Source organism: Terrapene carolina, unplaced genomic scaffold (genome assembly GCF_002925995.2).
Source record: "Terrapene carolina triunguis isolate 2854851 unplaced genomic scaffold, T_m_triunguis-2.0 Scaffold62, whole genome shotgun sequence".
Taxonomy (NCBI): Eukaryota; Metazoa; Chordata; order Testudines; family Emydidae; genus Terrapene; species Terrapene triunguis.
The window spans coordinates 60,342,156-60,359,473 of NW_020664413.1; the positions used below are offsets into that span (position 1 = coordinate 60,342,156).

The 17,318-nt window shown below is 43.9% G+C and overlaps 1 protein-coding gene across 1 annotated transcript in view; it reads right to left on the minus strand.

The window, feature by feature from the left end:
* Positions 1-833: 833 nt before the first annotated feature.
* The window catches only part of PLEKHM3 (pleckstrin homology domain containing M3), a 101,523-nt gene continuing 85,038 nt past the window's right edge, over positions 834-17,318 (minus strand). Inside the window, exon 7 of the mRNA XM_024200966.1 lies at positions 834-1,438. Within this exon, the coding sequence (XP_024056734.1) occupies positions 1,261-1,438 (178 nt within the window). The 3' untranslated portion in view covers positions 834-1,260. The remainder of the gene's footprint in view (positions 1,439-17,318) is intronic.

Consider the following 17,318-nt stretch of genomic DNA (forward strand, 5'->3'; position numbering starts at 1 on the left):
AATCAAATTGATCACACATTCTCTTTGCACAGAAGACATGACTTACTGTGTTTCCTGCTTTCCCATATTCCAGGTATGTGGGCAGAACACACTTCCAAGAACTGCCCTTTCCCCCCGGTAAGTTCCTACTGAAGTACCAAAGTCCCTCTGGACCTGCATAATGCTGCCAGAGGCCAGTGCAGCACACAAAACGTACAAGAAGGATGCAGAAAAAAGATGAAATATGTTTCACGATTAGGGAAATTTTGCACACATACATTATACACACACACACACACACACACACACACACACATATATATTAAAGGCAGAAGAGATCTTTTCCTGTAGCTCTAGCAGATTCAGGTGAGGGAAGCATGTTTATCACTCCTACGGATAAAGCATTGCTCATTAATATAAGGTGATCTAAAAAACAAAGCGATCTGGTGGTTTAAAATGGCTATGAATGTGAACGTAACAGGGATTTGAACTAACATCCCATTAACAGAGGCTCGCGTAGACAGCAGCGGCAGGCAGAAGGTATGATGCTCCAATAACAGGGCAAGAATGGCATTGCCACCCCAGCCAAAAATAGCAATTAGTCCTCTGTTGATCACATAGTATTCAGCTGGGATGGCTATAAATATAGACACACACCTAAAGGAATTCTCCTGGATCTTACGTTTGAAAATATCCTGAATAAAATCTGACATGAAAAGCTCTTTTTTTCTTTGGGTGGAGGGAAAAAAAAAGCCCAAAGCCACTAGAAAAACGATTCATGCATCTGCGTCAGATGAAGCAGGTGGGCATGGCACCATTGCTACTTTCTCGGCTCCTGAAAAACATTTCACCAGAGCCTCAGCCAAGACTAATAAAAATAATAGACTTAAATAAGCGGATGATTCACTGTTTCTGACCGAAGAACAACAAAAATAACAGCGATGTGGTCGTGGCAGGAAATCTTTTCTGCCTTGAGGAAAATCTTCTCCTGAGGTGGAAAACAAAAAGTTGAGCGCTTAATGGGCTTGACCGGAAATATTTCAAGCAAGCCACAGTTTGCATGAGATCTAGTGGTTCAACTTTACCGCAAAATGCAATTTGGCTGTTTACATTCTAAAGCCGTCCAGGTTTCATGGCCCTTTTGGCCAGTGCTCAGCGATAATCAGGATGAGGGTCAGGCAAAGTCTTTGCAATCAGGTTGCCGCCTGACTAGCTGAGAAGCGGCTTGAATTGGTGACTGTAGAAGAGGATCTCTTCCTGTCAGCCAGTGCCTAAGGGGAGTCATGTATTCTGATAGGACAGCTCGAACATGGTGCAAGACTCTTCCAGGCTCTCGTCCATATTCAGTCTCCTCCAGAAGGACTTCTGCTTCTTCTGCAGCTCTTTGCGCACACACCTGGGGCACGGGACAGACTTCACTTTGCACTCCGAGTGGAAGACAGCGCCACAGCTTTCGCACCTGCAAACACCAATTAGTTCTGTTAATGAAAGAGACATAGTGACCAATAGCATGCAACTGATTATAACAGAAGATGTGGCCAGCAAACGCTTGCTGGGAAATTTCTGGTAGCTTAGGCCTTTCCTCACATCTAAATCTTGCAGGTTCTTTCTGATTCGCATCCCTAAGACTCGACCTTTCCTATCCATCCACATATCTCAAACTCTTGTCCACGCTCTCATCATCTCATGTCTCGAACACAGCAACCTCCTCTTCTCTGGCCTTGACAAATGCAATCTTTTCCCACTCAGAGCCATTCATGGTCATTTCCCTAGCCCATTGCTTTGACCACATCACCCCTCTCTTTACATTCTTTCACTGGCTCCCTTTTCATCATATCAAACATAAGCTACTTGTCTACATTTTGAAGGCCCTTCCTGACCTCTCTCTCATTCAGTAGGGAAAGGTCAACTCCTGCTTCCGATCGGCCCTTTACACCAGCTTCCATCGTCCACTTGTTACATTGTCCAACAAGCACCTTCGTGCTTTCTCCCATGCTGCCCTGCACGCTTGGGAGGAGCTTCCCGTAAACATCTGCTTCTCCTTCAATTCCCTGCTCACGGCTCTCCTTTGCCGTGGTGCCTACGCAAAACTTGACAATAGTTAGGCGGTGGTGTGCTGAGAGCACAGCCTGTCATGCTGACCAATACGGTCTCATTGTTTCCTTGTGCTCCCCCGTCTGTCTGTATCCACCTGTTGTCTCTTGTCTTATGCTTAGCTTGCAAGCTCTTTGGGGCAGGGCCTGTCTCTGTTCTGTGTTTGTCCAGCAAAAGAGGGTCCTGATCCGTGACTAGAGCTATGATAATACAAATAAATAAATAATAATAATATTAGGAAGCAAAAAGCTATACTACCCGGTACACACGGGGGCAAGATTCTCAGCTGCTGTAAAAAACGGACGCAGCTCTATTGAAATCAATGTGCCCATGTATACCTGCCCTAGGATTTCTGCTCTGTTAATGTTAATTATTACCGTGATGAGTGTCCATCTTTTTAAGTGTCAACGTCAAGGCTCATTAGGGAATAGGTATATTTATCTGTTATAGAGAGATTGTGTTCTCTCATTGCTCGTTTATAAAAGGCAAGTTTTCTGGTTTAGTTTGCACACTCGAAGCGATTGTCTCCACTTCTGTTAATGCATATTTCAGAGCTCGGGACAATGGAATTATGACATTTTCTCACTGGAATTCCACTGCAGTGGCCAGCTGTTCTGCGAAGAATAAAACTGCTGTCCACTTCTACCACAGAAGAAAACTAAGATATTCAACCAAGTACAAAGGGAACACAGAAAGTTACTGGTATTATTCTTTGGCCTGCGTTATGCAGCAGCTCAGACTGCAGGATTGTAATGGTCCCTTCTGGTCTCACCCTCCATTACAACAGTGTTTTTCTTTTTTTAAATGTGATATGATAATTTAGAAGAATCCAATGACCCAGCAAAATGAGTGGTTTGTTATTTAACCATTCAGAGAGAATGACATCAACGCACTAATTCTGAATTAGGCACTGCTGTGGAGCATGTTAATATAAGAGCTGTGCAACGTTACAATAATTATGGAGAGCTAAGCCATTTTAAATTCTCATCTTTTCAGTGCAAATAGCCAGCTGCAGGGACGAACACGTCATGGGCTTGGTAGCTGCAGCTTTGTAGCCAGATGAGAAAAGGGATAGAGATATATAATCTTAGATGAAGTGGGTGTATCAAATAATGAAGACAAGAGTACAATATGAGTCCTTAAGGCAATTCATTTTTTAAATTTAGAGCTGTGGTCAATTTTCATGATTTCATCACCAATCTTGTGATGTTTGGTCTTTTCTTTAATCCCTAGCTGCTGGAGTCAGGTGATTGCGTGGAAGTCTCAGGTTTCATTTGAAAAGGAGTAAGTTTCTAGCCCCCAAGATTGTGGAGAAAAGGTTGAAAATGGGAAGCGAGTGGCACCCTAATGGCTGAGAAACCAGGAGGCAAATAAGAAAAACCATAAATCTATTTAAAAACAAGCCAATCAGATGGTTTTTTAGAGCCAGCTCATGATTTCTGAATAACGGGGTTGGCACCACTGGGGGAAGTCCAGGCACAAATAGCCATTTCCTCATGTGCCTCTCAGCTCCTGACTGCACTTTAAACCATGGGTATAAAGCTTTGTCCAACTTTCACCTGCCACAGGGCTGGGAGCAGGACCAGGGGAGACTTATAGGGGCACATCCTCATCTGGTGTAAATTGTCATAGTTTCACTGATGTCAATGGAGCTATGATGTGCCCCACCCTCCCGCTAAGGATGATGTTACCTGGCCCCAAGCTCCACCCCCTCACTCTCTGAGAGAGAGAGAATTACAATCCATATCCAACAAAGCACTTAAGCTTGATGTACCATAGACTTCAATGGGAGTTCTCACATGCTTCGAAGTAAAGCATGTGCTTTTGCTGGATAGGGTCATGTACACACGCATGCACACACATACACACATGTATATTACACATCTGCACAGATACAAATGAATGAGAGAGAGAGAGAGAGAGAAAACAGCCATGCCCTTTAAAACTTTAAATCATTCCAAACTGACACTAATGGTGATTTTATCAAGCTAATTCTCCCTGGTTAGTCAGTGATTTACAATTCTCTAGAAGTTGCTAGAGGCTAATGATTGATGATGAGTGTAATTTTGTGTTCATTCAGTGCCACTCCCTTCCCCCTCTTGATAATTCTCCCCAGCACTCGGGGAAGTGACAAAACTTATCAGGCACTGCTGTTGAAATGGATGCCTGACGGATTACAGAGGAGCCGACCGCACCTGCTCTTGCCATCCAAAGGTCATTAACGGAGGGAGAGAGAGAGAGAGAAAAAAAAGGATTACAGATTTCAAAATTTAAACAAATTCATTTGTCAAACGCTTTGTAACTCAGCAAGATGCTCGGATGAGGATCATTTGTGAAATTAACTAACAGCTCTCAGTTCCCCCAAAAACAGAGTGGAAAGAAATTTCCCGTTATTCTGATTCATTATTTGGACTGCGGCCACCCCAGAACAGGGCCCCACTGTGCTAGGTACGGCATAACCACACACTAGAAAGATGGTCCCTGGCCCGAAGAGCTTACTGCACTTATTTGGGAGTGTGAGCAGCAGTGACACAATCCAGATCCAGGACTATTGGTCTTCTCTTTGATCCCTAAGAACCCCAAAGGCCTTCACAAATGGCTCTGTTTGCTCTCCCAACGATGCCAACCTTGAAAGCCCATTTCTCAGCTTCTCTCACAAATGCCCATGTGCTTTCTGCCCCAACAGCAGGCTGACCACAATAACATTGTACTCAAAAGAACTCTATTTAGTGCAGGCAAACATGGCTGCCCACTGTTACACCGGCTTCATGCAGGAGCCGGGCTAGAGGATGCTTCTGTTTGCCTCCAAAGCATATGCCTATTTTAGCATTGCCGCAGAAACTCTTGGGACACCAATTGGGGCTGATGCTGAGTTCGCTCTGCAGTGATGTAAAAGAGTTACTCCACCGAAAGCGAGCGAGTTCCCTAAGGCAAAACAGCTGAGAGATCAGAATTAGGCCCACTGTACCTTAGAATACAAAAGATGATTTTCAGCATCCCAGAGTACCAAGCCATAGATACAAATGAAAGTAACCCACCAATAGTTACCAATATCAACTGACTGACCATGTTTCAGCTCACTTGGAAAGATCTTCCAACCATGACAGAAAAGCAAATCCCTTGTGTGAATATTTCAGTCACATTGCTTCTTCTTTCATACTGAAATCTAATTTACCAGCATACATCAAAAACATGAATGGCTGCTGGGCTTAAAACTTCCAGCCTAGCGATTCCTCTTGACAATGTTTTTGTGAGACCATCTCCTGGCATACAGAAATTTGGACAACATACGGACATGGATTTGTCAATAGATACACATTCGTGTTTAACAATTAGAACATCTTTCTACCTTCTCTAAGGCCTGGTCCACACTAACCCCCCACTTCGAACTAAGGTACGCAAATTCAGCTACGTTAATAACGTAGCTGAATTCGAAGTACCTTAGTTTGAACTTATCGCAGGACCAGACGCTGCAGGCAGGCTCCCTCGTCGATGCCACGTATTCCTCTCGCTGAGCTGGAGTGCCGGTGTCGACGGCGAGCACTTCCGGGATCGATCCGGGATCGATTTATCGCGTCTAGACAAGACACGATAAATCGATCCCAGAAGATCGATCGCTTACATCCGGACCAGGAAGTAAGTATAGACGTACCCTAGGTCCATGAGGCAGAGACCTAAGACCAGGAATCATGGATAAGTGCTTGGGGGTTATTTCCCATAATTGGTTAATGTAATTTGGGGTTTGCAGATGCTCCTGATTACATTTGGCCCAGAGCACACTACTAAACATGGCAGCCTGTATCCCGAGAGATTTGCAATGCTCTGAAACATCAGCCCTGCTTTACACACCGTGCATTGAGTCCACAGCCGATTCTGTACTAGTTTCTATGTTGTATTGTTTACTGTTAAAGGCAATCGATGATTGAGGCGCTGTCCAGCTGAAGGAACCTTTGCAGCCATATTTATTGTCTCTTTCTAACTGTAATACTACAAATATACATGATTCCCATGCTGCGGGAGCCTTCAAATAATGTTAAAATTCAGGAAAATACAGCAGGCAGTGCAATGGCTCAGCCACCTGCATAAGCGAGTGCCCCACAACTTGAACGCCGTCTAGTAACGGACGGGGACAGCAGCTCAACAGTGAACCAGGAGTGAGCCGTGAACTTGAACTGAACTCTAAAAATCAAACCTAACTTACACATATCAGAAGCTACCGACTGTAATATCCCACCAATTAAACTTTCAAATACAGTCCCACGCGTACAGCTCACATCCTGGCTACAGCACTGCCTAAAATTTGGATTAATGCAACAAAATTTCCCTCTCCCCGTCCGCCCTCCCCACCCCAGCCCACCCCCCATCTCGCCAGCATACAGATATGGCCAGAATCTGGATCCGTTGCAGCTGTATTTTGTAAGGGCAACGGGCAGCACCTGTGTTAGAAGAGAGGGCGTTTCTCATTCGCATCTGAAACAACATCCCTTTTTCAAACCACCCTCAATTATATATATAGATATTTGTGCTCCTCTCCTCAGATCCTTTTGTAGTGCCTTGGACAAATACAACAGGCATTGTTGGGATCCACAAAAAGTAAACGACAAGAGAGACGTTTTGCTTTGAAGAAGACAGAATAGAAGAACAAAATCAGACTTCTATGCAAGCAATTCTGGGTACATGCATCAGAGTCAGCGGCTCAGTGAGTGTGTGTGAGAAAGCCTCTCTCACTGGGGGTCAATTTTTCTGCTTGTGGTCAGCCAGTTATTTTATATTCCTGGGGGATTTGGGCTCAACGTTTATAGCTCTATCCCTGCCCTTCTCCATCCTAAGGGATCTTCATGTTGGAGCCTTGAGCAGTCCCTTCATACAGCCTTGGAGAACCGCATCACGGCTACCCCTCCTTCTCACAGAAGAGTGCATGCGACTTCGCAAACTATACTGCTCTTTATGCAACCCACTGAGATGGATGCTGACTGCCGAGGAACACAAAACACTCCCTCTTCCCCGGGAGTGGCATGCACTGCCTGCTTCTGCAGTATTTCCCAGTGGGGCAAGAGAACAGCACCAGAAATCAAATTCAGGTCTCCCTCGGGGTAGTAAATACCAATACATCAGGCCTGCCCTGATTTTTCTAAGTTCTTGCTGGGCAAATATTAAAAGGGTTTCAGGAATAATGCGCTGCCCTTTGCATCTTTAGATGAAAAGACGTTCCCTGGAACAAAATTCCCATAACTTAGTCCTGAAAGAACTGCTAAGGTGATCATGTGACCCGACAAAATGCAAGGAAGTCATTACAGGGCTGTTAGCTCAGTCTCACTATGTCCAAGCATTATAGTGCACAGATGCCTGGATCTTGAAATCGGATCCACACAGGTGGACAGAGCCCACCGACCTCAAGGCAGCTCCATGCAGGTGTTAGGTCCACCCGCACAAGTCTGATTGCAAGAATCTGGGCCTGTATCAGGGACTTGCAAAGATGCTGGCCAATGCTTTAAATGCTTGGCTATTACTTACCAATGATGGCACTACACTACTACAAGGGGTACACAAAACTTCTATCCTTCCTTACACAGAAGTTCGTGGAGGGGGACTACATATTCTCCCACCATTACGTAACATTATTTGGTGCGAAATGTTCTGATAGTATTTGCTGCAATGGCCAGAGACATAAAATAATTCAATTAAAGGTAACATGTCTCCTTTGGTTCCTAATGCGATGTTTGTAACATTGGTGGAGTTTACAGTCATAAGTAATTTTAGCATCGTTTTTTGTTACTGAATTTTCATTGGTTGTGACGTGCTGTAACATTTTACCTTATCTCAACATCATAATATGCACAGATGTTTTTTTTAACAGGTATCATTTTCACCTGGACACTGTCACGTGATCTTTATGTATTGGCACTGATGCCATTCTGTCAGTCAAGTTAGTACCAGCAGTGGTCGTGTTTTGATCTGTCTTCACCTTGTGACAGATGGGTGCCTGAGTTTCGACTCCATGCTATGGCTGTCGGTAAATGCAATCACCATCATTTGGTGGTGGGCATCGGAGTGCACAGCATGGATTAGTCAAAATCGCCTCATTTTGCTGACCATGCCTACAATTTGAATCAGCAGAATCTACACAATGAACATCAAAAATAGCTTGGTAAGCCCTCTTGCAAGGTTCTTATTCAAAAAGAGAATGCCGTCCATCAATCTAAGACTGTTCAATTACTCTCCAATTTCCTTGGCGATCCTACTCTTCCCAATCCAGGTTTCCAAAAGTCTTTGCCAGGCTGGAAGTGACATAAAGCTAGACTTCCTCCATACCCACAACTGGGGTCAGATTTTCATGCATGTTCAACTCCCAACATGTCAAGGAAGCTCTTTTGAAAATCTCTTCACTTGCTCAGGTGCCCAGATGGGACTGAGCACTTCTGAAAATTTGGCCTATGGTGTCTTTGGGGGAGATTTTCAAAGGCACAAATGGCAGTTAAGCACCTAACTCCCAGTGACCCCACCTGAGTACACCCCCACTTGACCCCCTGGCTACGTACACGGGTGGCTAGCCCATGCCGCTGTGGACACACTGCTATTTTTAGGCACAGAGCTTGAGCAGATCTAGTGCAGGTACGTCTACATAAGCTGGGAATCACACCTCCCAACTCAAATGTAGACATGCCCATAGCCTCTCAACTTTTCAAATCTGAACGTTACTGCTGTTTCCAGAAGCATATTTCAAGATTCTCACATATGCCTGTTCTACTGTTTTTGTCTTCCAGTGCTCCTAAAGTGCTCCTATTTCCATAGAGACAAAGTATGTTTTGCAATCCACAAAAGACCATCTGCAACAGTTTGCCGCACTTGGTTGTCTGTTCCTTAACCTTACTCATTGTCATAGCTGATCCATATTTGAGATACTATTTCTGAATCCTGACTTCTTTCATGGTTGAAGGCCGTAAGTCCCTGCATCTTTTGTGAGAGTTCTGTATACTATTGGCAATAAGCTGATGAGTCTGTAGTTATTCAGGCCTTTCATGTTTCCTTTGTTATGAATGATGTCGCAGTGTTCCACATTAATAATGATACCTTCCTATTCTTCAAATATCTTTTGAAGAGCTTGTGAATGTAGCATGTTGTTTTCATACTGACTCTCAACCTTTTAAGAGGACATCTAAAATAGCTTTATCTCCTTCTGGTACTTTATCTCCTTTCATGCTCTTTTATGGCCAATTCAGTGTCTGTTGAAACTTCAGGGTATTTTATGATTTAGGCATATTTTCTTCTGGGTTGCTGGTTTGCATTGGTGTATAGTACCACAGAGAATTAGCCTGTTCTCTACATAATCTCTGTTCCATTACAAAGTATAACAGAGAAGGAGCAAAATCCCCAAACCAAAACCAGACAATTGTTATGCACTATATTGATACTATTATTGTTTATTATTACATATTGCCCCCAATGCCACATTAAAAGAACAATAAGATTGCAAAGCCAAGACTCAAAAGTTAGGAAATACCAGAAGTAAGGTTGCCTGTGCACCCTTAATTCAGCCCCCTTTTGCGTACACATTATGATGCAGTCTTTAACCACATGATCACATATTTTTTCCATGGGATCCATGCTCATTCAGCATAAAGAACATGAAAATGTAATCATAAGAAATTGTTTTCAACTTTCTTTCACCGATATCACATGTATTTGTTCAGTAGAGCTCTGATTAAAATAATCATAGAACCTGCACAGGCATTAGTTTTTATTACTATTTATTCTTTGGATTGCAGAAGTATCTAGATCAGCGTTTCTCAAACTAAGGGTCCTGAACCCAAAAGGAGTCTCAAGACAATTGTGGGGGTGGGGGTGGGGCACAAGATGGTATGGTATTGCCACCCTTACTTCTGCACTGCTGCTGGTGGAAGCGCTGCCTTCAGAGTTGGGCGACTGGAGAATGACAGCTGCTGGCCGGGCACCCAGCACTGAAGGCAGCGCCGTCGCCAGCAGCAGCGCAGAAGTAAGGGTGGCATGGTCTGGTATTACCGTACTCCGCCCTCCAGCAGTGTCCTTTATTTGGAAACTTGAAATACGGTCACCCTACTTTACACTTTTTGAAAGGCTTCACTGCCTTTGACTTCAGGAATAATGATTACATACTTCATTTAGTGCTCCTTTGAGTATGTAGAGTAATTTGCTATCACTTTTTTTGGAGGGGGGAGGGGGAAATCATCACAGCCTGAAATATTTTCAAAGGGGGGCCCAGCACAAAAGAGTTTGAGAACCCCTGTGCTAGGTGCTGTGCAAACATACAATCAGAGACAGTCCTTGCCCCAAAGAGCTTATAATTTAAGTAGACAAGCAAGACAAAGGGTGGGTGAAAGGAAGTATTATTATCCCCATTTTACAGATGCCACAGGGAGATGAAGAGAGTTGCTCAAGGTGACATAGGATGTGGCAGAGATGGGAAATAAACTCAGACCTCCTGAGTATCATCACTCCAGTGCCGAGCGACAAGACCATCCTTTCTCTGATGTAATTCTATCCGCTGGTTTTTATTTTGTCATACAAAGAACAATCTACTCTGTGCCAGATTTTGAAATCCCTTACGCAGATGAGTAATCCCTTGAAATCAATGGGACTCCATGCGTGAGTTAGGGATTGCAGGATTGGGTCCTCTCTTGTCCAGAACTCTGTCGGTGAAATTCACACAGAGACAGGGAGTGAAAGCAAGAGAACGTGGACAATTCATTGTATTTTCTAAACAGTGCTCTATGTGTATTTTGCATCTCGCATACTCAGCTATACAGCTATAGCCCAGCTATGGAAAAACCCACATAGCTAAACACAGCAGCTTAAACGACCCTTGGCTAGAGAAGACAATCCGTTTGTGATCTTGTTCTGGGTGTGTGCGTGTATGTGTGGGCAAGCTGTCTGAATCGCTCAGTTGCGGGTAACTCATGGGCACCCCACAAAACTCTCAGAGAGGTTAACAGAACGGAAAGAAAAGGAAACGTACTCGTTTGCATTCACTTTCGAAACAAAAAGCCCCCAAAGGCAATTAATGCCTGATGCACATGTGCAGCAACATTGTTACCGTTGCCTAGGAACCAGTCCGAGACGCACGCTGGAGAGGAAAACAGGCTCTAATACAGTAAATGAATGGAAGAGACTTGGCACTAATATAGGCAAAGGTTTTCCCTTGCATGAGGCGCTTGGCAGAATAGTGCCCTCCTCCCTTCGCTTTTTGCAACACTCTTAACCAGGCAGCTTGGCATGGACAGGAGAACATTTTTTATGCATTGTTTGAAAACTTCATGTCCAAATACAGTACTTCAGGCCTGCTTTAAAAAATATGTATCTGCTATGTAGAATACAACATGTAAGGAACAGAACATCACATCTGGACCTATGCACCCATTCTAGGTTATTAAGCCGATGCCCAGATATCATATTCTGGAATTTCCCGCACTAAATACAGATTGCAGTGCAACAAATTATAATTATGGCCCTCGTTAGTATACACACAATCATCCAATGAGGGCTGCTCTTAGTATGTTAATGCTTCCTGCTTATAGATAATATTCTGGGTTGAAGGCACTCTGAGGCTAAAGAACAGTACAAACAACTACTTAATCCTCAGACCGTCCCATGTGAGGTAGGCAATTATTATCCCAGTTTGATAGTTGCAGAAACTGAAGGAAAGAGCTAGCAATGTGTGTCTAGCAATGTGTGTCCAGTAACCTGTATTCACTGAACAGTTTACTCTGACAGCAAACTAGAAGCACAGATGCATGCTGGCCAGTTCCAAAACCCATGGAACATGTGAATAAACCAAATTAAACAGAGCCTGATTCTGCACCTCCTACATGGGTATAAGCTGTTGTGGTAGCACCTAGGGAATCTAACCCAATTGTGCGAGGTGCCGTGCAAACACAGAACACAGACAGTCTCTACCCCAAAGAGTGTACAATCTAATTATAAGACGAAAGAAAAAGAGTGGATATAACACACGAGTGCTCCCTTTGATTTCTATAAGAGCACTGGTATGGCAAGGTCCTACTCAACATTAGAATGGCAGAACTGGGATCCACGCGAGTATGATTTTCTCACCTGTACAAGTGGTGCTGCATCAGGCTCAAATGTATGCAGCACACAATATATTATAGTTTAAAATTAGCATTGGAGCCAAATAAGACGACAAACACTGGGTCTGATTCTGATCTTGCTTGAACCAGGAACAATCCATAAGACTTCACTAGAATTACTCCTGATTTACACCACAGCAAGCGATTTAAGCCACTGGGCCTGATTGCAACGCCCTGGTGTTCCCAGCTGGCAATGCTGTACTGCCACGCTGCACAGGTGAAAACTACCACGCAGAGTACAAAGCTGCAGAGAATCATGCCTGCTGTGTGCCTGGGCAGAGTCAGCTACAAAACAACATTCACATCAGAGTTTCCTATGGAAGTGGGCTCAGCAGCAGGGAAAGCACTTTGCTTTAACACACTGATGTTTCTGATAGACAGCTGTGTTGATCTGCTGAATTAATGGTATTTATTAATATACAACAACAGGCTCAAGCAAAGTCGGTAATGTAACGAAATTCTGCAGCTCTGAGGGCTATTTCTTCTGCTGCTCTTGGTTAAGGCAGCAAGCCTGTCTTTAACTTCCCCTTAGTTACGTCTACATTTAATGCGGTTGGGTTTCCAGGGTGTTTTGTGTCCCACTCCTCTATTTATATGTCCAGATTTGCACTCAACGGGGCGCATTAAGGGGTACGTGTCAGCCGTAGCTGGATTCTGCAGGTCTAAAGCTGAGGATGAGAGTAACGGGACAAATTTGGGGGTCGGACCCTAGTGCTCTGCTCAGGAAATCCGGAAAGCGGCCTTGAAAATGGATTGACAAAAATTAAAAACGTCGAGCCAGTCCCTCGGCTGGTGTCAGCAGGCGTAGAGCCACTGCAGTCAAAAACCAGAAGACAAAGAAAAAGCACACAACCTTTATGATGCATAAAATATAATCTCATAATTGTTAAGGGCAACCTGATGATGTTTGAGCCCTTGGGGCTGGCGGTACTGCCAGCACGGAGATAGGGAAGATTTAAAGAGAGCGGAGCTGCTAGGATGGTAGTTTCCCCAGCTGCAAACTGGGGAGTACGGTAAAGACCTCCTTTGTGAAGCTCTTAAAGCTCTATGGCTGAAAGGCGCTATGTCCGAGCTAGGGGTTATTATTATTATTTGGTCGGGGGGGAGGGGTATTTTCGGGAAGCGGGGAGAGATGGTTTGGGTGCATGGCCTGAGGAGTGGCTCTGCACTAGGGGAAGGCGCGTGTGGGAAGATCTGCGACGGGAGGTAGAAAGGTAAGTGGTATTTGGTCTCGGAAAGAAGAGTGATCAGGGATGCAGATCAAGAAGCAGATGGGAGTAGGAAGGGAGATGGGCATCACGTTCAGGCAGGAGGGAGGTGCAGCCAGGAGGTGGCGCTGAGCTTAAATGATGGTGTGGAACAAAATTTTGGTGAAGCCAGGTCCCTGTTACCCTTACTACGTCCCTGTACACCTAACTCTGGACCTGACCCTGCAAACATGGCCAAGAGTACCACGGCTCATGTGAGTAGTTCCACTGAGTTAGATGGGTGAAGCACCCACATGCCTGAGTGGTTGCAGGACTGGGCCCAGTGTCTGTTTTATGCAGGACACTTCTAGCCAAGATAACTTTGGTAGTAAAGGAGGTCTAGGTAAAAAAATAAAGGTAAAAGTCAGAACCTAGACTCTCAAATCAACCTTTTAAATGAATGCATCTTCAAAATACAATGCTTGTTAGAAAAATCACTGTATTATGTAGGCCCATGTAACTATCCAACCTTTTTTCCCGTTGCATATTCCAATTACAGAGTTACTGGTCAACTCTGCAAAGATGCCAAAACCAAAGCTTGGTCCAGAAGATTTTGAGCAGATAGGACTGATTCACATGGGGTCGGATTGTCAAAAGGACTCAACTCCCATTTAGGTACCTAAATAAAGGTCACTTTAAAAAAACAAAAAGTGCTCAACACTCAGCAGCGCTCGACGTGCCACTTAGGGCCAGATTTTCCACAGATCAGCAGTTGGTACGCTGACCTGTTTGGAAAATCTGGCCCTAAACTGCTAGCACAGCTCAGTGGAGCTGACACTGTGGAGAGGTCATCCAGGATAAAACATAACTGAAGCCAACGAAAATGGGATGGGAAGTAATACAATGACGGGTGCACTTCCGTAGTGCCAAAGGATTTTCTGGAAGTGCTCTATGCTATGTATTTTAGTATCTGTGCTCAGCACAGATCTTTGACATTCCCACCAAGGCTCAGATGCATTCTTCTCCAGTGGCAGTGCAGCCAGAACACAATACAGCCACGATCTTGCCAAGAATTACACGTGTATTTAACTTTCTGGACTGTGAATATAGTCCCACTGACTTCTGTAAAACAATGTGTACAGTTAGGAACATGCATAAGTCTTTGCAGGAATGTGGCCTAATGTGGGTGCATGGCCTGAGGAGTGGCTCTGCACTGGTTACAGTGGTTGATACAGCACTGCTATTTTAAACCTAAGTTTTGATGTTTTTACCTTAAAACTTTATACCTTACCTGACATTGGGAGAACATTGACTTTGCAAAGTTAGAACAGTTTAATCTTGACATAACAGAACCACTCTCAACAGTTCTAAAATCTAGATACAAAAACATATTTCACCAAAATACAAAGTCATCTAACAAGTGAGTGACTTGACCTACTGAATGCAAGGAGACGACTCACAGGAGTAAAATCATCAGATCTAGTTTCTTTTGACCCTCCAAGCAATAAAAGAAGTGTTGGCAAGATCAGGACCTTACTCATTGGGTAGCATTAAACTTAACCTTAAACATCAGACATAACATTTTAGCTAAGTAGAAAGAGAGAAAACCCTTACAAAGGACAATCCTACTCACGGTGAATAATGACTTTGGGTGAAGTCCTAATAAGACTACTTATGGAGTAAGGGGCAACTCAACGTAAGGCTGGCAGAATCGGACACAAATTAACCATTTAATTCAATTTCTGAATCAATGAAATTTTCCCAGGTAATTCATGAGATTTTACAGCCCTGACGTTTTAAAAGGTTGTTCTGAGTCGTAATACAAATAAGCATAGTTATTATAGACAATTTTACATCTACAAGGATGTTATGTTTTCATTTCTGATTTATTTATTTTATTTTATTTCAGGATTAAGAGAAATAAACTTTCTACCCCAGAGCTGAGTAAGCAATAGCCGATTAGATCAATGTATAGTGACCAGGTACTGACAAAACAGAGGCCAACTCTGAAAACCCATTTACAATCAGGGATGTTAAAGCCTACTTTGAGACATTTTGGTCAATAAATTAACAACCTAATAGGAGATGATGAGTTGGGTTTTTTTGCACTAAACTTAAGCCTGGAATACATTTTAACTCCAAGCAATAAAAGAGAAGGCAGATCGTGAGCTGGCGTAAATTGTCATAGCTTCAGTCAAGCCAGTGGTGCTATGATTATTTTATACCAGCTGAGGATCTCGCCCCAGGAGTTTAAAATGACTGATTGGGCTGTCAATACATTTCTAATTATTTAAAGAACTCCCAAAGGAAGCAGAGTCTATGACGTTTAGAAAGGTCCTTGATGAGCACTTACCTAAATAAAGAAAGGATAGCTATAGAGGAGGGGAACCAGGACAGGGAAATCAAACATAAATGGAAAGAGGCTTCCAATATGATTGGCCAAATTGTATTTTGCTGCTTCTGGACTATGGCCTCATTACACTCTGCACAGGATGGCGGCCTCCCAAGAGAAGCCACAGAAAGGAAATACCCTTAAAAAGCTTATAACTTCGTAAGTCCTCCCCTCCAGCACGGCTAAGACAGCGAACTGTTGTTCTGTATTGTTGAACCGGATGTCAGAAGACTGCCAAGCACGGCCCACAGACCTGCTAATTAAGTGAACTGATTGTGTTTGTTTTGGAACCATTTGCCAACAAAGGAATGTGTCATGCTGATTAGTGAGAGGAGGGTATGTAATATATGTGTATTCAAACCCAGATGAGTGCATAATCCAGGTATTCACTCTGTTTGCTCAAGGACTGACAAAAATGAACGGTGAGCAAACAAGCGGACCAAAGAGAAACACCAGTCCTTTAAGAGGGGTCCCTTGTGCTTCCCCCTTTTTTTCTTAGATACCTCTGTCTAAACAAGGACCCATCCTTCACAAATTCCAACTCAAAACAAAGGAGAATATTTTGGAATGAGACTTTCCTCTGCCACAGCTGACATGAGACTGTGCATACATTTATGGCCCTCGAAAGCTGAAGTCTAGCTGGGTCAGAAAGGGCCAGATCAGTGGTTCTCTACCAGGGGTACATGTACCCTTGGGGGTATGCAGAGATCTTCCCGGGGGTACATCAACTCATCTAGATATTTGCCTAGTTTTAGAACAGGCTACATAAAAAGCACCATTAAAGTCAGTACAAACTAAAATTTCATACAATGACCTGTTTATACTGCTCTGTGTACTATACACTGAAATGTAAGTACAATAGTTATATTCCAATTGATTTATTTTATAATTATATGGTAAAAATGAGAAAGTCACCCATTTTTTGGTAATAATGTGGGGGTGACACTTTTGTATTTGAATGTCTGATTTTGTAAACAAGTCGTTTTTAAGTGAGGTGAAACTTGGGGTACGCAAGAAATCAAACTTCTGAAAGGGGTACAGTAGTCTGGAAAGGTTGGGAATCACTGCGCTAGATCAGGGGTTCTCAACCTTTTTCTTTCTGAGGCCCCCCTCAACATGCTATAAAAACTCCCTGGCCCACCTGTGCCACAACAGCTGTTTTTCTGCATATAAAAGCAGAGGTGCGGGAACTAGGGGTGCAGCCGCACCCCCTGGCTTGAAGTGGTTTCCATCATATACCGGGTTTACAATTTGGTTCAATGGCTCTCACCTCCACTATACAAATTGTTCCAGCCCCCCTGTATAAAACCCAGGGCCGGCATTAGCGGGTAGCAGGCAGGGCAATTGTCCACGTCCTCAAGCCACAGGGGGCCCTGCGAAGATAAGTTGCTCAGGTTTCGGCTTCAGCCCTGGATGGCGGGGCTCGGGGCAGCAGGACTTCGGCTTTCTGCTCTGGGCTCCTGTGAGTCTAACGCCGGCTCTGCTTGCGGAACCCCCTGAAACCTGCTCGTGGCCCCTAGGGGGCCTCGAACCCCTCGTTGAGAA